This window comes from Lynx canadensis, chromosome A1 (assembly GCF_007474595.2).
Source record: "Lynx canadensis isolate LIC74 chromosome A1, mLynCan4.pri.v2, whole genome shotgun sequence".
Classification (NCBI taxonomy): domain Eukaryota; kingdom Metazoa; phylum Chordata; class Mammalia; order Carnivora; family Felidae; genus Lynx; species Lynx canadensis.
This window is the reverse complement of record NC_044303.2, coordinates 89,426,056-89,447,276: the sequence shown is the minus strand read 5'-3', so window position 1 is coordinate 89,447,276 and position 21,221 is coordinate 89,426,056. Positions and strand designations below refer to the sequence as shown.

General features: G+C 47.9%; 1 protein-coding gene and 2 non-coding genes across 8 annotated transcripts; all 3 read left to right on the top strand.

Annotated features, from left to right (window-relative positions):
* Nucleotides 1-1,804: 1,804 nt before the first annotated feature.
* Nucleotides 1,805-15,499, top strand: TRIM7 (tripartite motif containing 7). 6 transcript variants are annotated; one of them, XM_030315737.1, is made up of 8 exons: nucleotides 1,805-2,514; nucleotides 3,437-3,532; nucleotides 5,944-6,174; nucleotides 7,384-7,406; nucleotides 7,700-7,815; nucleotides 8,287-8,322; nucleotides 8,561-8,669; nucleotides 9,724-9,876. In XM_030315737.1, the coding sequence occupies exons 1-8, from the start codon at nucleotides 2,008-2,010 to the stop codon at nucleotides 9,782-9,784; spliced, it is 1,179 nt and encodes a 392-aa protein (XP_030171597.1). In that variant the 5' UTR covers nucleotides 1,805-2,007; the 3' UTR covers nucleotides 9,785-9,876. The 6 variants fall into 6 exon arrangements, with proteins under 6 accessions (XP_030171597.1, XP_030171607.1, XP_030171624.1 ...); XM_030315747.1 differs by lacking the exons at nucleotides 8,561-8,669; nucleotides 9,724-9,876 and adding an exon at nucleotides 14,148-15,499; XM_030315755.1 differs by lacking the exons at nucleotides 8,561-8,669; nucleotides 9,724-9,876 and adding an exon at nucleotides 10,360-12,816 and having other exon boundaries at nucleotides 1,808-2,514.
* Nucleotides 14,342-14,414, top strand: TRNAT-UGU. The gene has a single exon. It is a non-coding gene; the product is annotated as a tRNA-Thr (tRNA).
* A 1,442-nt stretch (nucleotides 15,500-16,941) lies between the features above and the next one.
* Nucleotides 16,942-17,013, top strand: TRNAP-UGG. Its single transcript has one exon. It is a non-coding gene; the product is annotated as a tRNA-Pro (tRNA).
* Nucleotides 17,014-21,221: the final 4,208 nt, after the last annotated feature.

Sequence of the window (21,221 nt, the reverse complement as noted above, 5' to 3'; positions counted from 1 at the left end):
GGGGGTCCAGCCGCGAACAAAACTGACACAGTCATCCCCTTCAATAGCTCAAATTCCAGAGGAGGGAGTAGAGTGTTAGAAAATAGAGCCCGCGTTGAAGATTAAAGTGCGGTAAGGTGTGATTTTAAACAGTGTGGTGGGGGCAGGCTTCGCTGAGAGGTTATTTGAAACAAGGCTTGAAAGAGGGGAGAAGTAAGCCATGCAAGTATGGGAAAAGAGAAGTCCAAGTAATGGTAAAAGCCAGTTCAAAGGCCCTGAGATAGGATCTTGCTGGCATGGTGCAGGAATAGCAAGGAGGTCCATATGGAAAGAGAGGAGTCAACAGAGGAGAGTGACAAGAGATGCGGATAGAGAGGCTGGGTGCAGGGTATGGGGTCAAAGAATGGATAGGGCCTTTGGAGGACTGTAAAGACTTTGACTTTGAGAAGTGGGAGCCAATGGAGGGTTTGAGCAGAGGAGAACTTAACATTAATCTGACTTAACATTTTAACAGGACTGTTCTCACAGCTGGGTGGAGAAGACAAGGTAGAGCAATGTGACAGAAGGGGAGAGAATTGTGATCATCAGATCATTGGAAATGGTGCAGTGGAGGACATGAGAGAGGGAGGACACACTGAGGAACTGAGGGTGGAGTGTGGGCAATGTATTCCTCTTGGGAGTCATAGAGGACTCCCCAGTTTGGCCTCAGCACCTGAAGGGATGGAGTTGCTGTTAAATGGGGTGGGGTGGGGAAGACTGTGGAAGGAACAGGTGGAGAAGCAGATTAGAAATACAGTTGTGGATACAGTGAGTGCGGAGTGATATTCCTTAGGACATGCTGCCTGGGGATGGATGTGGGAGCCAGGCATCCTAAGGGAACCTGGGTGGGGATGTGTATTGTGGCATCCACAAGGAGAGGGTATTTCAAACCAAGAAAATGGAAGAGATCACAAGTGAGGATAGACGGAGGTCCAAGGGCTGAGCAAGTGCGGGGAGAGGAGGAGGAAACCACAAGAGAGACCAAGAAAAAGGTAGGAGGCCAGGGATGTGGGTGGAGAGCCAGGGAGTACAGTAACCTGGAAGGCGCCAGGAAAGAGTGTCAGCAAGGAGGAAGCATCAGAGAAGAGGGCAGATGAGATGAGAAGGAGCCTATGCCTTTAGGTTAGGATTGCTGAGGTTACTGGTGACCTTGACAAGAGTGGTTTCTGAGGAGGGTGGTCGCTAAAGCCTGCCTTGAGTGGCCTCCAGAGGGAATGAGGAAAGGGGGTGGAAACAAATACATCAGGTAGTTCTGGAGGGACAGTAGAGGGTTGAGTTATTTGGGAGGGAGATTAAAGTGGGAAAATTCATTGTAAATGTATTATTTATTCAAAGCCAAAAATTAAATAAAGAATAAACAAGGGGGAGAACAACAGTGGGAAATAGATACTATGCCAGGCTTAGGGGTGGGGGCAAGAGCCAGGTTCCAGACACTAAATTTAGGTCAGCACAGGACCAGGACAAACCTGCACTCTGGGAACCTGACACTGTGGCCCGGGCGCTAGGCCCAAGGCCTGGCCCTGCTGGGTTGGCCTCAGGCGGCCACGACAAGTTGTGCCCGGCTGGGTGTGGGCTCCCACCTGTCCGGGCCTGTTTCCCACGGCTGCCTGGGCCAGGCTGTGGGTGGCTTAGAGAGGACTGCTGACGGGCTGGGCTGGGGGGGCGACAGAGAGAGGGCGCCAGGGGACCGAGGAGGCCGCAGACCAAAGCCAGTGATTGAGTGGCCCAGAGCAGAGGTGCAGGGAGCTGGCCGGCGCTTGGATCCAGTCGAGCAGTGCGGTCTGGCCCGCCCACAACTCTCATTCTTCTCTCGGCTTCCCGGCCGGGCCAGCCCTCAGCTTACGTCTCCGCCTGCCCGGCGTCAGCCCCGCCCTTCCTCTCCTAGTGGGTGCTCGGAGGCCCCTACTGGGCCTCCCCACTCCGAGCCGCGAACTGTCGGGTCCCTCGGCTTCTCCAGCACTGCTGGACTTAAGTGCGCTAAGGAAGCGCATGGCGGCGGTGGGGCCGCGGACTGGCCCCAGCTCCGGGGCCGAGGCGCTGGCACTGGCGGCAGAGCTGCAGGGCGAGGCCACATGCTCTATCTGCCTGGAGCTCTTCCGCGAGCCCGTATCCGTCGAGTGCGGTCACAGCTTCTGCCGCTCCTGTATCGCGCGCTGTTGGGAGCGCCCCGGCACAGGAACGACCACGGTGCCGCGCGCACTGCCTTGTCCGCTGCCCTGCCCACAGTGTAGAGAGCCCGTGCGTCCCGGCCAGCTGCGGCCCAACAGGCAGCTGGCCTCAGTGGCCACGCTGTTGCGGCGCTTCAGCCTGCCTGCGGCCGCGCCAGGAGAACACCGGCCCCCGGAGGCGGCGGTGGCCGGGTGCGTACAGCATGGTGAACCGCTCAAGCTCTACTGCCAGGACGACGGACGCGCCATTTGCGTGGTGTGCGACCGCGCCCGCGAACACCGCGCGCACGCAGTGTTGCCGCTAGACGAGGCTGTGCAGGAAGCTAAGGTGAGGGCGGGCCCCACCCATGCAGAGCCTCAGGATCCCAGTTCGGGTCCTGTCTTCCCGCGCAGACAGTGCAGACCTCTGGCAGGCAGGCAGGCAGGATACCCAGGTGAGACCCTGCCCCTTTCTTCCTGTTCCACTGGCTCTGGGACTGATTGCAGCACTCGCTGGGTCACCCACACACAACCAGTACCATCCTGCCACCCACCTCGAGCTTCCCTCTGGGCTCCCTACTGGATCGCCTAATTGATGCCCCCAGACTTCGCGATTTTCTTTCTGTCTGTCCTTGGCTTCTAGCGGTGTCTCCGTCACACCCCCACTTCCTCTGCCCCCATTCTCAGCCCCCGCCCTTTCCCTGGGCGTGGCTCTGTGCAATGTCCCCGCGTCCTGGAGTGGGACGACCTTCCAAAAAGGTTGGGGTAAGGCAGTGGGTGACTTCTGGGTTGAATAGAGCACCAAAAGCTGTCTTTGGTTGTGTCAAAGATATGGGTTTGAGGCACTTCTCTTTCCCACTTTCTTACTGGGGTGTGCACGGAGGCTTCAGGCACACAGCCCCCAGTTTTTCTTTACTCCTTAATCCGCTCCAGCACTCCCTCCCAGACGTCTTTCTGATGGTGATTAAGAGATCAGAGGACAAAACTAGGCAGGTTGGGCTGCCAAAGGGCCTGCATTTCAGCCAGGATTGTGCACAGATGGTTGGGGAAGTGAGACCTTGAGGTCTTTGGAGTCACCTTTCAATTGCCCCGTACCCCTATGTGCGTCTGTGCAGGCTGTCAGCTATCCCGATGTCCAGACAGGTCTTCAACCTTGCCTCCTCCTCTTCAATTAATAGGGCCTTGTCTTTCTCCTGGATGGCTCCGGGAAGGCACATGTAGTGTTTCCAGAGTCCTCTTCCCATAATGTCTCCCTTCTCACCCTCCTGCAGGAGCTCCTGGAGTCTAGGCTGAAGGTCTTGAGGAAGGATCTGGAAGACTATGAGGTGTTTCGTTCCACGGAAGAGAAGGAGAGCAAGGAGCTTCTGGTGAGCAGGGCACTTCCCAGGTGGGCCCTCTTTGGGTGACAACAGAGGACCCCACCATCCTGGCATTGTATGTGCAATCTTTAAAAAGAAGTGAAGAGTGAAAGTTGGATGGGTGACAAATGTTAAAGGACAAAATCTGAGTAAAATTTGCAGTTCTTATTGGTTTTATTCAGTGATTCATGAACTGGGCAGTATCCCATCTAGCAGATAGAAAAAGAGCTCTGAAAAGCTATGCAAGCCAAGAGATTTTATAGGCAGTAGGGGGGAGGAACAAGGAAGTTATACTGGGCCAAAAAGCAGATGGATTATTGCAAGGTTACTTTCCCTGTTTGTCAGGTAGTTACCCAACTAATGCTGATCAGGTGACTCCTGATTGACTGGTTTAAGATTCTATTTCTGGGAGAACTGAAACTGTAATTAAGTCTCTGTTTCCTGATGGAGGACTTAGCATGAGTGACTCCATTTTGGGCCTTTTGTCTTTTTTTTTCTTTTTTTCTAAATATGAAATTTACTGTCAAATTGGTTTCCATACAACACCCAATGCTCATGCCAACAGGTGCCCTCCTCAATGCCCATCACCCACTTTCCCCTCCCTGCCACCCCCCATCAATCCTCAGTTTATTCTCAGTTTTTAAGAGTCTCTTATGGTTTGCCTCCCTCCCTCTCTAACTTTGTTTTCCCCCTTCTGCTCCCCCATGGTCTTCTGTTAAGTTTCTCAGGATCCACATATAAGTGAAAACATATAGTATCTGTCTTTCTCTGTATGACTTATTTCACTTAGCATAACACTTTCCACTTCCATCCACGTTGCTACCAAAGGCCACATTTCATTCTTTCTCATTGCCAAGTAGTATTCCATTGTATATATAAACCACATCTTCTTTATCCATTCATCAGTTGATGGACATTTAGGCTCTTTCCATAATTTGTCTATTGTTGAAAGTGCTGCTATAAACATTGGGGTACAAGTGCCCCTATGCATCAGCACTCCTGTATCCCGTGGGTAAATTCCTAGCAGTACTATTGCTGGGTCATAGGGTAGATCTGTTTTTAATTTTTTGAGGAACCTCCACACTGTTTTCCAGAGTGGTTGCACCAGTTTGCATTCCCACCAACAGGGCAAGACGGTTCCCGTTTCTCTACATCCTCTCCAGCATCTATAGTCTCCTGATTTGTTCATTTTAGCCACTCTGACTGGCGTGAGGTGGTATCTCAATGTGGTTTTGATTTGTATTTCCCTGATGAGGAGCGACATTGAGCATCTTTTCATGTGCCTGTTGGCCATCCGGATGTCTTCTTTAGAAAAGTGTCTATTCATGTTTTCTGCCCATTTCTTCACTGGATTATTTGTTTTTTGGGTGTGGAGTTTGGTGAGTTCTTTATAGATTTTGGATACTAGCCCTTTGTACAATATGTCATTTGCAAATATCTTTTCCATTCCATTGGCTGTCTTTTAGTTTTGTTGATTGTTTTCTTTACAGTGCAGAAACTTTTTATCTTCATGAGGTCCCAATAGTTCATTTTTGCTTTTAATTCCCTTGCCTTTGGGGATGTGTCAAGTAAGAAATTGCTGTGGCTGAGGTCAGAGAGGTTTTTTCCTGTTTTCCCCTCTAGGATTTTGATGGTTTCCTGTCTCACATTCAGGTCCTTTTTCCATTTTGAGTTTATTTTTGTGAATGGTGTAGGAAAGTGGTCTAGTTTCATTCTTCTGCATGTTGCTGTCCAGTTCTCCCAGCACCATTTGTTAAGAGACTGTCTTTTTTCCATTGGATATTCTTTCCTTCTTTGTCAAAGATTAGTTGGCCATACTTTTGTGGGTCCAATTCTGGAGGCTCTATTCTATTCCATTGGTCTATGTGTCTGTTTTTGTGCCAATACCATGCTGTCTTGATGATTACAGCTTTGTAGTAGAGGCTAAAGTCTGGGATTGTGATACCTCCCACTTTAGTCTTCTTCTTCAATATTACTTTGGCTATGCGGGGTCTTTTGTGGTTCCATACAAATTTTAGGATGGTTTTTAACTCAAAATAAGTGTGTTCGGGGGTGGGAGGGAGTGACTTCAGTTTAATTCTTGCAGTGGCTCTAGGAGGCACTAATTTATTCCTCCTACTTTTCAAATGAGGAAACTGCAGCCCAGGGTGGTTCTGAGGCAAGTATAAGTTGTCCTAGATTGATGGGAGAGCACATCTGTGACAGGGGACATGAGAGCATGTGTTGAAGCTGCTCTGCATTCAGAGGTGGGATATTTAAATTAGAGGCTGTGCTTGGTGGGTATGTGTAGTTGAGTCTCTGACCCCTGATCAGTGAGGGGGACGGAACTTTGTCCTGTGGGATGGCTCAGAGTCTCCTGTCCAAATGCCACATCTTGATGCCTGTGCCCCATTGCCTCTCCAACTTCTCTCCTGAGACAGAAGCAGATGGCAGCTGAGCGAGAGAAGGTGGGTGCAGAGTTCCAGGCTCTGCGGGCCTTCCTGGTGGAGCAGGAGGGCCGGCTCCTGGGCCGCCTGGAGGAGCTGTCACGGGAGGTGACACAGAAGCAAAATGAGAACATAGCTCAGCTTGAGGGTGAAATCACCCAGCTCTCCAAGCTCAGCAGCCAGATCCAGGAGACATCTCGAAAGCCTGACCTTGACTTTCTCCAGGTGAGTCTGGCTTGGCCAGAGGTATGGATCATTTATCCTAAGGCTTCATAAACAGTGAGAACAGAGTTAGATCCTGTGAATTTAGTAGGATCACATACTCAAGCAGAAGGGGACTGGAGAAAACTGCCCTGATTCTCCTGGGGTTAAAGTTCTAAAAAGTTGTGATAAAAATTTCTTGACCTCGAGTCACAATAAAGATCTTACTGGCTTTACTCAACGACATGAATTGAGCAACATCCAATCTAGCAGACAGAAAGGAGTTCCAAAGAGCTATATGCAAGGCTTATGTCATATTCCAGGATGTAAACCTTATGCCAAAAGTCTCATAAAATAATACTTTACTACACCGGATGTATTTTGACATTTTCTATTCTATTTCCTTTTAAAATAAATAGTCACACTCTCTCCCTCCTTCCCCTGCTCATTCTCTCAATATTTATTAATATTACTAATAAATTATTAATAAACTTTAAAAAGGGGGGGGGGTTGGGTGGCTCACTTGGTTAAGCTTCAGACTCTTGATTTCAGCTCAGGTCATGATCTCATGGTTGGTGGGATCAAGTCCCGTATGGATCTGCAGTGACAGCAAGGAGCCTGCTTGGGATTCTCTCTCCCTTGCTCTCTGCCCTTCCCCCACTTGCTCATGGGCTCTCTCAAAATAAATAAATAGTCACAATCCACAAATTGGTCAAGAATAGGCATTTGAAAGGTGCTGGTATGAGTAACCAGTCATTGCATAAGAGCTGTGACTTATCTGGGGTGGTGTAGAGAGGGTAGGCAACACTGGATCCCAGCACAAAGCTCCAGTGATGATTCTGTAATGAAGAGAGCATTTGCAAAGCTGTGGGCAGAGAGTTGATAAGACACCCAGAAACCAGCCACAGCAGGAAGCCATTGACACCTGGGCCCATAAAGGTGGTAGGGAGTGGTAGTACACCTTATTGCTTATTCCTCTGGGGGTACCTAGATCCCTGGGTGCCTTGGTTGGCCAAGCCTCTGACTCTTGATCTCAGATCAGGTCTTGATCTCAAGGTTGTGAGTTCAAGCCCCACCTTGGGCTATAAACTGCTTGTGGAGCCTACTAAAAAAATAAAAATAAAAAAAGTTGCATATTCCTCTGGAAGCAGCACAAGGGGTCAGTTTTATTTTCTCAAAAGTAACTGGAGGTTACCTCGTGCTGATTTGGCTTTCTTTCATCTTTCTTTCCAGGAATTCAAGAACACACTAAGCAGGTGAGTGGACCTAAGATTTCCTTAGGTCTTTCCAAGCTGGCTCTTCTCCTTTTCCACTGAGCTCTCTCTCTTCATCCCCTCATCCCTGACCTCACACTCCCAATTCCCACACTGCCTTACCTATGTACCTTCTAAGGCAAATGTCCACCTGCATGGCTGTGGATATTCTGCTGCAAGATCAGCCTCTCTTTTCCTACCTCTCCCCACCAAGAGGACCTTACCATCCTAATTGTCACAGCCTGGTGGGAGTGGGACAGTGTTTGTGGGCCTTCCTCAGGCTCTTTGTCCTGCAGATGCAGCAATGTGCCTGGTCCCAAGCCAACCACAGTCTCTTCTGAGATGAAGAATAAAGTCTGGAATGTTTCCCTCAAGACCTTTGTCTTAAAGGGGCTGCTCAAGAAGTTCAAAGGTAGGGCCTGTGCTTGGGGTTGGGCCATGCAGTGCTGGTGGCCATGGTGTGTTTCTGGTAGTTTGGGGGCCCAGGAAATGTGTCTTTCCAGAAGGTTTGTTAGAAAAATCTGTCAAGGACAGATTGGCGCAGGGAGATGGTGGTGGCAAATCCATTCAGCAGCCCCTGCTCCCCAGAGCACAAAGATTCCCCCAGGGACAGGCAGGGTAGAGGGCTACTGGGGCAAGAAGAAGGATGAGGAAGGAGAGCTCAGCTCAGACTAGCTCAGGCAAAAGAGAGGGAAGTGGAAGAGGTAGAGCTAGGATACTGCCCCTTCCTGACCCCTCACACTTGACCCAGTGTCTACACACCAACTCTCAGCCTTCGGGGTATCTGGCTGTAAATGTCAGAGGAGGTGATATTTACCATCATTGCCAGATAGACAATCTTCTGAGTCATTTACGAATATCCTGCTTTGTTTCTCCTCCTCAGAGGATCTTCGTGGAGAGCTAGAGAAAGAGGAGAAAGGTAAGATGGTTCTTGTGATAGTGATTTCCCATTATTTGGCCATGTAGAGAATCCACTGCCTCCCCATGATTGTTTCTCTGGGCTTTGTGAATGGCTGGTTCCTTCTACCTGCCTGCCTCTGCCCTCCCCTCATCCTTGCCTCCCAGTTCTGGCTCCCTCAGGCCTCAGTGGGACCTTTAGGCCCATAAATTGCAGACCAGTCACCTGGATGAGCCTCTCTCCCCATTCCCCCTTCCAGACAAACAGAGACCTCTCCTGGGGACAGGGCTTGTGTGCAGGGGTCAGGCAAAGCAGGAAGAGATTGAAGACAGGAAGGGAGGAGTTTCTTACTACTGCAGAGCTCTGGGGTGAGTGGGATCCAACTCTGCAGGAGGGCAGAGGGGGGCACATATTCATGATGCTAATGATTGATCAAGCTATGTCAGAATTTACCATGGAAGGATCTAAACCAAGTCAGATCATGACCCTCCTCTGCACAGAACCCTAGGACAGCCCCTCTCATTCAATAATGTCCTCTCTATGTTCTTCAAGGCTTCATAGGCTCTGAACTCACGCTCTCCCTCTAGCTTACTCTGTGCAGCCACAACAAGTGCTCTTTGCTGCTTCTGAAATGCACTAAGCACACCCCCACCTCAGAGCATTTGCACTGCACTGGCTGGCCTCAGCCTTGAATATGCTTCCTCTAGACAGCTTCATGCCTGGCTTCCTCACCTCCTTTATGTCTTTGCTCAAATGCATACCTAGGCCTTTTCACCTTCCCTGGCCACTCTAATTGAAATTACAGCCTTCTCTTCTGACTCCTCTTATTGTCCATGTTTACCATTTATTGTCTCTTCTTTCCTTCCCCCCAGAAAGGAAGCTATAGGAGGGCAGGGATACTGAACCGTGGGATTCCCAGGGCCTAGAATAGTCCTAGAACATAGTACTTATGACAAGTGTGCATATTTTAAGTTTTTATTATGAAAAAATTTAAATATATACAAAAGTAGAGAGAAGATCATAATGAATATTATGTTCTCATCATAGACCTTCAGCTGATATTTTTATAAACGCCCCTACCTGCTTCTTCCCACTGGATTATTTGGAAGCAAATCATGGATAAGTTATTTCCATAAATATCAGTATGTTATCTCTAAAGATAGACTTAAAAAAACCCACAAAGCCATAATCACAATTAGAAAAAGTAATGCTTCTTTCCAATACCTAGTGTTTGAAATTCTCCAGTTGTCTTTTAAATTGTATTTGTCGATCTGTTCTAATTGTGATCCAAATTAGGTTCACACATTCCTTTTGTTTGGCTTCCACTTGTACATGTTTTGGGGGGGATGGTGGAGGAGAAGTAACTGACGGGAGCTGGGGAGAGGGCTTGCATGGGACATCTCTCCCTGTCTCTGCCTTCAGTGGAGCTGACCTTGGACCCCGACACTGCCAACCCCCGCCTCATCCTCTCTCTGGATCTTAAGAGCGTGCGCCTTGGACAGCGGGCGCAGGACTTGCCCTGCCACCCACGCCGCTTTGACACCAACATGCGAGTCTTGGCGTCCTGTGGTTTCTCCTCCGGGCGGCACCACTGGGAGGTGGAAGTGGGCTCCAAGGACGGCTGGGCCTTCGGCGTGGCGCGAGAGAGCGTGCGCCGCAAGGGCCTCACGCCCTTCACCCCTGAGGAGGGCGTCTGGGCACTGCAGCTCAACAGCGGGAAGTACTGGGCAGTGACTAGCCCTGAACGGACGCCCCTCAGCTGTGGCCACCTGTCCCGCGTGCGGGTGGCCCTGGATCTAGAGGTGGGGGCCGTGTCCTTCTACGCTGTGGAGGACATGCGCCACCTCTACACCTTCCGCGTCAACTTCCACGAGCGAGTGTTCCCCCTTTTCTCTGTCTGCTCCACCGGCACCTACTTGCGAATCTGGCCTTGAGAGTCTTTGGCCTCCCAGAGAGGGTGAATCGGTCCAGGGTGAATACCTCCTCATCCGGGCTGCCCATGGGAAGCAATGCTGCCCTCTGTCGGAGCCTCCTGGTTACTGTGGGCCTGCCTTCCAGATTGGCCCCGGGCTGCCTTGGAGGGGCTCCTGCAGATCACAACATTGGAGACAGAAAACGGGCGATTGTGGAAAAGGGTTCCCTGGTCAACTGAGTAGAAGAGAAGATGCCTTGGACCCTTGGCGCCTGTCCTCTGCCTGTTGTCGACATGTGGATTTAGCCTGAGCTGTGAGGACTTGGAGGTGGGTGAGGACAGGAGCCCAGCTATTGACAGAGGTGTTTCCCATCACTGGGACTTTCTACCTGGACTTAGCAGGGCCTCTGGTTCTGGAGCAATAGCAAGTACAGTGCTGTCCTCAGGTGCAAGGGGGCAGGTTCAGGCCCAGCCAGCCAAGTTCATGACCACTTCTGCTTTGCCTTCTTGTCAGCTTCTAGCTCTGCCTTCAGACGCCTGGATCCACCTGGCCTGAGGTCATTTACTCAGGGAGGAGCACTGTACTCCCAGGTCAGAGAACAGCTTGGGACAGAACTGAAAGGAGATTCTTGACCTGTACATGAGAGGAAAGCCCAGGACAATGGCATTTATCATGGCTACCTTCCAATACCCCTTAATGATGATACAGAGTGATATGTACATCCTCTGCCACAGTGACAGCCATGTGTTCTCACACATGCCTAAACCCCTTTTAAATGCCAAAGTATAGTCTCCCTTGAGTAAGGAGACCAAAGGCTATGGGATTTTGAAACACAAAACAACACTTATAATTTTATAGATGCAACTAATATCAGCATGGGAATGCACAGAGCACAAACATGCCCCTGATATACCCTTCCTGGAACTTGTCAAATGTGTGCCAACAGCAGAGGACCCTGGTGCCAAGGTCTGCTCAGCCTGTGCCCTGGTGGGGTGTTATTCCCTTGGCTAATTGTTCCCAAGCTTCTGTTTGGGTGGGCTTCTGGGAGGGGGTTTTGGGCAGTTTCCTGTTTAGTGCTACCCAGGGAAGGGGGATGAGGAGATGGAAATACAAACTCTGAGCTCATTTCTAGGATGGCTTAGCTCATTCTTGACTCCTCCAGTCTGAGTGCAAGAGCACAAGTAGTAGTAAAGGTTTCTGCTAGACTGGGTGATCAGGTGTGTTTAAATGTGTGAGGAATGTGTGCATGTATGTTTATATCTCAGATTGAGGGGGCAGGGGTTTGTGTGGATTTTGGAGAGCAGTTTTATCAGCACATGCGTAGGTTTAGGTATTGCAAACAGACCTAGGTCAATTTGGTAATACCCTATTTTTCATTTGTTGTTAAATATTAGCCACTCCACATTTAGGTGAGGGTCATGGTTTTCCTCCCCCACTACCTAGCTAACTGGCTAGATGAATCTGTTTAGACAGATATGTTGGCATGTAGGGACAGTGACAATTGAATAACCTGGTCTGCAAGTGTCATGGGGTTTCTGTGCTCTGTCCGTGAGATGCTCCAAGCACACTCTGAATACAGGGGTCTTACAGGGGAGGCATGACACTGTTCTAGAGGCAGACACAGCAGACATAGCACCAGGAAATCTGAATCCAATGTCCTATGGGCCTGGGTCAGGATCATATAAGTGTCCAGCCTACAGTATAATTGTATCATTCCAGAGGGTGAATCCTATGTTGTGTTCATATATGGAGAAGTTCTAGAACACTGCAGCCAATCCATGTATTTGAATACTACTCATTTCCACAAGGACCCCCCCCCTGCTTTATTTTAACACTCACTTGCTAATTAAATCGCCTAATGTTATCGTCAAGCCCTGATATTATCTGGGCTTATATGGCTTTTGGACTGAGTATCACAGTTACCTTTAAGGTCACATAACAACTGTGCTGAAGTATTGCAACACATATTACAGGTCACAGAAGGTGGGTGTCTGGTGGAGGTGCCTGTAGGGCCAGGTCTGGGGACTGTACGAGTGGCTGTCTGTGTGTATATTTTCAGCTTTTGTGTTTGTGAATGTGATTGTGTGTCTATCGAAGTATGTGTTTGCAGAGTTAATAACTACATAGACATCTATATATCTGAAGAAATATAACAACAGTTACAGTAACAATCACACATTGAGATGTTCTCTTTTGGTCAACAAGGCAATGTAGTGACTTTGGATGTCACAATGCTGGTGTGAGGGTATGTGTGATTGTATACAATTTTCTCTTCCATCCTTTGGGATCCTAAGATCTGTTAGGTGTTCAGGTCTCTGAAAGCAATGACTGGCTTAGCTTGGGTCCTTCTGACCCCACCCATTAGTCCCAGATGCTTGTGAATTGCATGAGCTAGTTCCCTGACAACAGACCCTTAAATGGTTCCTCAGCATACAGACTTGAGGGTGCCCATGGATCTAAGTCACCTGGCCTTGCAGGGACCATAAAGCAGGTTGGGCCACCAGGGCAAGGTCCATCACTTACAGCAGTCACTTTCTTTTTTTTTAATTTAAAATTTTACTTTAATTTGAGTTGGTTAACATAAAGTGTTATATTAGTTTCAGGTGTACAATATAGTTAATTCAACACCATACATCACCCTGTACTCATCATGACAGGTGTATTATTTAATCCCCATCACCTATTTAACCCATCCTCCCCTCCCCTCCCCTCTGATGACCATGAGTTCATTCTCTATAGTTAAGAGTCTGTTTCTTGATCTTATTTTTTTCCCTTTGCTCACTTGATTTGTTTCTTAAATTCCACACACGAGTGAAATCATATGGTATTTGCCTTTCTCTGACTTATTTCACTTAACATTATACTCTCTAGCTCCATCCATGTGCTTGCAAATGGCAAAATTTCATTCCTTTCTATGGCTGAATAACATTCCATTGTATATATATACCACTTCTTCTTTACCCATTCATCAATGATGGACACTTGGGCTGCTTCCATATCTTGTACAGCTGCAACTTCCTGACCGTTGCAGGGCTAGGGCTCCTGTCTCTCACCTGGGCTCTCACCCTGCTCTCTATCCCCTGGGCTTTTAGGGACTTTTACAGAACCAGCACCTCCAGAGTTGAGGTGGGCCCCAAAGGTTGCCTTTTCCTTTATTTTTTTTAACTATTTGAAAGTTTTTATTTTTTTATTTTTTATTTTTTTTAAATATGAAATTTATTATCAAATTGGTTTCTATAGAACACCCAGTGCTCATCCCAACAGGTGCCCTCATCAATACCCATCACCCACCCCCATCAACCCTCAGTTTGTTTTCAGTTTTTAAGAGTCTCTTATGTTTTGGCTCCCTCCCTCTCTAACCTCTTTTTTTTTTTTTTTCTTCCCCTCCTCCATGGTTTTCTATTAAGTTTCTCAGGATCCACATAAGAGTGAAAACATATGGTATCTGTCTTTCTCTGTTTGACTTATTTCACTTAGCATAACACTTTCCAGTTCCATCCAGGTTGCTACAAAAGGTTGCCTTTTCCTAACTTGCCTAAAGGTGCCTCAGGGGCTAGGGAACCCCACCCCTGATCCAGTCCTTTTCCCACCAGCACCTCCTCACGCTCTGACCTTCCGATTTCTCCAACACCCTCTCTCAGCCTCTCACTCACTGCCCACTGACAGCCCACCTTACCAGCCCGGACCTGGATTCCTTCGGAACAGGCCTACTGACACCCTTACCCTAACTCCTCCCTCGCAGCCCTGACCTTGGACTCATTCTCATACAGAATAAGCCTTGGACTTATCTATCCAACCCGTCTTTGCCCCCGACTCCCAAGCCAGAGAAGGACCTCGGGTCTTCCTACAGCTCCGCCCACTGGAGGCCCCGCCCCCTCCCACGTCTGGTAGTGCTCTCACCCTATCTCTCACACGATCTGCCCTGTCTCCCAGGATTTGCGGTTTGGCCTGCCTCACTGACACTTATTGAAGTCCCCGGAGAGGCAGCGAGGGCCCAACTGGGCCCCAGTTCGTGGAGAGACGCCGTCCGGCTTGTTACTGCTTAGCTCCTTCCTGTGGTTCATTGCGGCTGCGCGGGAGACGATGACAGCATCAAGTATTCTTGCGCAGAGATGAAGTTTACGGTTGGCTCCATAGCTCAGGGGTTAGAGCACTGGTCTTGTAAACCAGGGGTCGCGAGTTCAAATCTCGCTGGGGCCTGCTGGCGTGTCTTTTTTTTCCCCACCCCTTCCTCAAAGGTGGAAAAGCGGAAGATGCTTGAGCCAACACGAATTTCCGCTTTTCTTAGAGACCAGGCCTTAGGCAGAGCTGCCTGTTCCTTGCCACTTAGATGCCCACCGACTAAAAGTGGCTTTACTTTTTCAAGAACCAAACCCAACTGCGTCCGTGACCTTTCGATCACAGGCTCCGCTGGCTCCGCGCGTCTTCTCCACAGCGGTCCTTCGCTGGTATCCTTCGCAGGCTCTCTGCAAGTTCGTGGAAGGTCTTTCCGTTCCCCTCCTCTCACCTACTCAGGCCAGGGAGTCGCCCTGGTCTCTGTCTTCTTCGTTAAGTGGGGACCACCTGTCTGTGCCCACCTCTTAACAACGCACCCTGGGAATCTATTTTAGTCTGGAGGGGGACTAGGTTTAAGCCTTACCCTTGGCTCGCCATTGCTCTCCACAATCTAGCTTCCATAGTGAGGTGGTTGTCCAGTGGGGCAGGAACATAGGGTCAACGAATTCCAGGAGCCCGGGACACGCAGGTGCCGGAAGGTGCCGGCACGCTCCTGGCCTATCCTGGGCGTGTCTGTTCGGGTCTTGAAGCACTCTAGGCTCTTTGGATGGGAGCCGGCCGGTGCAAATGCCTGTGGCCCCCATCCACCACTCTCCCTACCGGCTTACTCCCTTTGCCTCTTCGGCGTCTACCCAGGTTTCCGCAAGCGGTTTTCTCCACTCTGTTGCCCCAGGCCGGGGTTGTTTTCGAAATCCGAATCGCGATAGAGTGCTGCCGGGAGTCAGCCGCGTCCCCACGTGGGGACTTTTCTGAAGGTCCCGTTTGACTTGGAGAGAGGACTCCTGCGGGCTGGGATAGCGCGGTGGGGCATGGTCACGCCTCTGCCTGAGCCACGGCTGCCTGGTAGGGTAGTGAGGGCGAAAGCCGTGGCGGGATGGTGCCCTAGACCCTCCGTGAGCCTGGCTCTGCCTATCTGGCAGCGCCCCAGTTGTTCACTGGGGATTTAGTTTCATTTTGTACACTTGACTTCCTTTAACAGCATAAATAAATAAATCAAAGTCAGAAGGTCAGCAGTTGTGTTTTTATTGTTTTGTTTAAAAGAAAAACTAAATGGTTTAAAAAAAAGACCGGAAGTAAATGGGACAATTATAGTCTTTAGGGCAGGTGTTACTAATTGTGGAAGTTTGTACTTTTCGTTATATAATTCCATAGAGAAGAGAAGCAAATGCTTACGACACGGAGGTGGTAGTAACGGAGGCCGAGGACACACGGTGGCCTAGGGCAGAAGAGAGCCCATCTAACGCTTTGTGCGTCTCGAAAAGAGACGAGGACAACGCCAACGCCTTGTGGCGAAGAGGAGGGTTAGCATTGTGTTTTCCAAGGAAAAGTCCGAGAGGAGCAGCGAATGGAGCGGTCAATGCAGAGGGATGAGCAAGATCGTGGAGTGGCAGTAGATAAATTAGCACTTTTTTCCTTGGAGGAGGTTAACCACCATTCGTCTCCCACTCATTTTTTATAACTGCCGTTGTGTAGGAAATTTCTTTGCTGGCTGCACAAAAATAAACCTTTGGACCAGCTCTGAGTGGATTTTCGTGAATTTTACAGCAGGAAATCAGAATCACTGGTTTTTGTTTTTTTACTACTGAATAATCCAGCGCAGTTAAAGTCTTTTTAGGGAAAGCAAGGCTGAGACGAGGGAGGACAGCGCCCGCACAGCCCAGGACCCTGGTTTGGCGGGAGCCGATGGCTGCTCCAGTGCAATCTCGGGACAAAGCTTCGGGGACGGAGAGCCGGGGCATTTAGTCTGCGTGCCCAGTGTGCGCGCGCGCTCTAGTGCGAGCCTCCAGAGCTACGCAACCACCACTTCAGCCAGCCACCCCAAGGGAACGGGGTATCCGGTCATCTTGTTTCTGCCTTACACTTCCCTACATTTTGTGAAGCTTTTGCAAATAAGGGTGTGTTGCTTTTCATGTTTTCATAAAACAATAAAAGAAAAGCTCTCGCCCTTTTACCAGGCGCCCTACCTGAAGGGACTACTACCTCGACTTCATTTCGCTTGTGGCGGCTCAGGACCCAGTCAGTCCCGCGTCCCCTCCAAATCCCGCGCGCGGTTCTCTCCAGGAGCCCTGGGCTTCTCCCAGCCTCTGAGCCCAGACCCTTGGCCTCCAGACTTGCGCCTTGCTTGGGCTCCCTTGGGCAGGGGCTCCCGGTCCCCAAAGCGGAAAGTTGCCCCTGCCTGATGCTCCTACCTGCTGCTAGTGAGGCACTCCTTCGGATTCCAGATTACATACAGAGGGACCAAGGGACACGGACCGTTTACGCTGGGCGAGCTACCTACGGATGAGATTAATGGCAGATGCCCAGACTGTGGAGTAGGGATGAGTTGGGTGTGGGAGACTCAGATCCAGAGAGCAATTTCAATATGTCAAAAATAAAAATCTCCGTTGGTGATAAAAATTACTTCTTGGAGAATCTGATTATAAGCTGAGCAAAAAACAGCTAGGTACAAAGTGGCTCGTTGGTCTAGGGGTATGATTCTCGCTTTGGGTGCGAGAGGTCCCGGGTTCAAATCCCGGACGAGCCCGCTTTTTCAATTCTACTAACTTTCTAGCTAGGTCCCTTATGTGGATGGTTTTGTCCTTGAACAGAGTTGGCATACCCCAGAGCTCTGAGTGTCCTGGGGTTTAGTAAGAAGAGCAGGTAGGAGAGTGAGTGAGCCGTTCCAGAACTGAGGGTCGCAGGTGAAGGGTTGGGTGCAGAGCCGTTCGCTTTTGTTTTCCGCCAGCATGGGACCTGGACCCATCTTTTCTCAGTCGTAGAACTTTGCATCTAGTGTACCCAGGGAGGCTCTCTTAATCATCAAAGGTCTTAACAGGGATTCCCCAGCCAAAAGTTTCCGTAGTGTAGTGGTTATCACGTTCGCTTAATATGCGTGGAAGTTCTTGGTTCAAAGCTGGGCCAAAGCAATGTGTGGGGCTTCCCCTGCCATTTTTTTCTTCTTACTACTTAACATTTGGAGACTCTGTAAATCAAACTTGGTCCTGATTTAGAACATCCACCATCATCTACTACTTGCAATTTACTACATTGGGGTACACTTGGAGACTCTATGGGGACATACCAGGGTCCAGTTCAGGACTTCCACATCACTTCTGCTTGTACAGAGACGCGCGATCTTCCAGGATGGAGAGAAACAGTATCTACACAGCCGTTTTTCCGCCTCAGCCACGTACGCCTGTTAAATACCTCATCCCAACCCACTCACTGTCTAGGACACCAGAGCGCACGGAGACCGCACAGAGCATCCGACAATCCATAGCAGACTCACGCTGCTAAAACGGAATCCCAGACACTGAGGTCGGAGCGCTCCCAATTCTGCCTCATTCCTCTTTTGTGACCCAAAGCAAAATAGCATAAAGCACGTCAAGGAACTAGCAGCGGTGGAATTCGTACCCACGCCTCCAAAGAGTCTGGAGCCTTAATCCAGCGCCTTAGACCGCTCAGCCACACTACCCTGCTGCAAAGTCCCTTTGGATGTCTTCACTGCTGATAACTTTTCAAGGGTTTTTCAGGAAAAGGAAGCATTGAGGAAAATTTACAGGTTAAAACAGAACTGTATCCCGACCGGAAAGATTAGTTTAACCAGAGTCACAGGCAGGGAACCTGAGCTCCACGAGCGCTGTCAGAGAAGGGTACGAGAAGCGCACACCCCACGCCTTGGTTTTGGGAAAGACACTCAAGTCACTCCCACCTCTCACTTTGGGGAATGGGCCTGAACGCAGGGGAAGCCTTCTATAATCTCACCTTGTTTTTAATTTTTTTTCAAATTAAACTGTGAGTGTATATTATTTTCAGAAATTAATGCGTAGGAATCTTGCACCCCCTCTCAATTAAAAAAAAAAAAAAAACCATAACATTTTTTGTTGGCAATAGCACCAGCACTTTCAGAAGTGGCTGAGATCTCAGAGGCCTCCACCCGTGCAACTCTGCTACCCAAGATTTCCCTCCTTTTCTTTCTTTTTCTTTTTCTTTTCTTTTCTTTTTCTTTTTCTTTTTCTTTTTCTTTTTCTTTTTCTTTTTCTTTTTCTCTTTCTCTTTCTCTTTCTCTTTCTCTTTCTCTTTCTCTTTCTCTTCCTTCCTTCCTTCCTTCCTTCCTTCCTTCCTTCCTTCCTAACAACAAGCAAAAGTTTATTAGAGTGTAAGATTAGAAAGTAAGAATAGTAGTAAAGCTCTGTTTACAGAGGGGGGACATTCGAAAGTGAATGCCCTGATTTCCACCCTTTAAACAAGTGTTTCAGCTGGAGGTATTGGGTCTTGAAAAAACACGCTAGATTGAATCCTATACAGGGTATCCTCCCTTCCCTCCCCATTATAAAAATCCATTAAAAAAGTAAAACCAACTCGGCAAATCCGGGAAAAAAATAGAAAAAAATTCACCAGAAAACCCACAACTCAGAAACAACTATCAATATTTAGTGATCAGTATCAATATTCTCCGTTAACTTTTTCTTGCACCAGTAGGTCTACCTCCTATAGATACAAATTTGAATCATGTATTTTGTTACGGCAGCTCGAACAGAAGTAGATAAGTTTACTGTTACAAACATCAATAGATTTCACTCACATTAATACTGAACAAAGAAGTCAGGCATAAAAGATCCTATTTTCTGTTGATTGCATACATAAGATATTCAAGCATGAGCAAAACTAATCTCTGCTGATACAAGTTAGAAATACTGTTACTTCGGGGAAAGAAGTGCAGGTACTGATGGCAGAGAGACAGGAGGTAACAGTTTCAGGTGCTGGAAACATACTACCTTGATCTGGGTGATGGGCACGTGTGTGTGTGTGTGTATTCACTTAGTTGTGTGCTTAAGATCTTTGCACATGTAAAAATATTTGCACAACAAAGATATTTTTCACAATAACAATTTTTTAAAAAAGAGGGGTTCCTTAATTCAAAAGGCCATTTTTTATTTTTATTACTGCATAACAAATTGCCACAAATTTAGTGGCTTGAAACAACACAAATTTATTATCATACAGTTTTGGTGGGTCAAGAGTCTGGGGACAAGTTAGCAAGGTCCTTTCCTCATGTTTCACCAGGTGGAATCATGGTTTTGGCCATTGCTGCCATATTCTCTGAGGCTAGGGATTCTCTCCCAACCTTATCAGCTGTAGGCAGACTCCAGTTCCTTGTGGTTGTGGACTAAAATCCCCATTGCTTTGCTGGCTGTTTGTTGGATGCTGTTCTCAGAGCCCTCTTGCTGGCTCATTGACCCTTTCACAATAGGACACTTTATTTCTCCCTTGAGGCCAAGAGTGCAACCTCCCCTGGTACTTCACTTTTGTCTGAGGTTTCACCTGATTAAATCAGGCCCACCCAAAATGGATTTATTCAAAGTCAACTGGCCAGTGAACTTAATTACATCTGCAAAATTGCTTCTTCCATAAAATGTATCATGATCATGGGTATGATATCCCTTCGTATTTACTCAAGGGAAGGGGAGTATACAGGGTATGAACACCAGCATGGGAAACTTGGGACCCATCTTTGAATTCTGCCTACTGCAGTTACAGACACAAGAACCAGATATGGAAGCATCTCCCAGCATAAGAGCCTTTCCAAGTTCCTTCAGTCTTTTTGTTTTAGTAACTTGTTAAAAATGTGACCCTGCAGTGAGGTGAGAGGGAGTTCTGGCTTTCCTTTCTTCCTGTGTGTCAATGCTAACTTTCTGTTTTTATTTGGCAACATGAGACTAAATGGGCTTGCTGTTACACTGCACCAAAGTGGGCAGAAACAGAGGCACCCTTGGCCAAGGTGCACCCTGGTGCTCTCCCTGCTGCTTGTGTCATGTGGGTGGTCAACTTCCTCCAGTTCTTTTAGTTCCTTAGGACTTCCATTTGTATTTTTAGAAACTTAAGGATTATTCCATCAATATGTGCACAGTATAGAAAAATTAGACAGGCATAAGAATAATTAGCATAAAGAAAATGAAAATCACCTTCAACAATGCCACCCAATTGTTAATATTTTGCTTAGAGCTTTTCATATTCTTTTCATGCATATTTTAATACACACTATTTTAACAAAAATACTTTGCACTGTCTTGTAACTTGCTTTGTAAAAACATTCAAGAAGTGTAATTATTATGCTTTCATACCATAAATTCCTTCTACATCATTTCACCCTACTTTTATGAAATTTTAAACAGAAAGCAATAGGCCAGGGAGGTGGGTCAGGTGCAGCCCTTAGGAATTAAACCAAAGAAGCTCATTTACACATGTTTTTTTGGTAAGTCAGTTAGAGAAAGACAAATACCATGTGATTTCACTCATGTGGGATTTTTTTTAAGTTTATTTATTTATATATTTTCACTCATATGTGGAATTTAAGAAAAAAAAAAAACACCAAATAAGCAAAGGAAAAAAGAGCAAGAGGCAAGCCAAGAAACAGACTCTTAACTACAGAGAACAAACAGATGGTTACCAGAAAGGAGATGGGGGGAAAAGGGGATGGGTTAAATAGGTCATGGGATTAAGGACTCCACCTGCTGTGATGAGCACCTGGTAGGTGTTGTATGGAAGCACTGAATCACTATATTGCATACCTAAAGCTAATACTACACTGTAAACCAACTGTAGTTTAAATAAAAACTTTAAAAAAATAAACATGTTATTTGGTACTTGTCCACAGCTCCTTCTAAGAAGCTTCAGATGGTTTTAAAATAAGCCTTTCACCTTTTACCCAGTGGCTAGTTTAAGGAATTACTGCAACCTATTAGGAGGGGC

What these genes read in the sequence shown, in the direction of transcription:
- TRIM7 (XM_030315728.1), top strand. Translation starts at nt 2,008, where the DNA reads ATGGCGGCGGTGGGGCCGCGGACTGGCCCCAGCTCCGGGGCCGAGGCG. An exon ending in AGGCTGTGCAGGAAGCTAAG is followed by an intron (nt 2,515 to 3,436) that starts GTGAGGGCGGGC and finishes ACCCTCCTGCAG; the next exon opens with GAGCTCCTGGAGTCTAGGCT. An exon ending in TTCAAGAACACACTAAGCAG is followed by an intron (nt 7,407 to 7,699) that starts GTGAGTGGACCT and finishes TTTGTCCTGCAG; the next exon opens with ATGCAGCAATGTGCCTGGTC.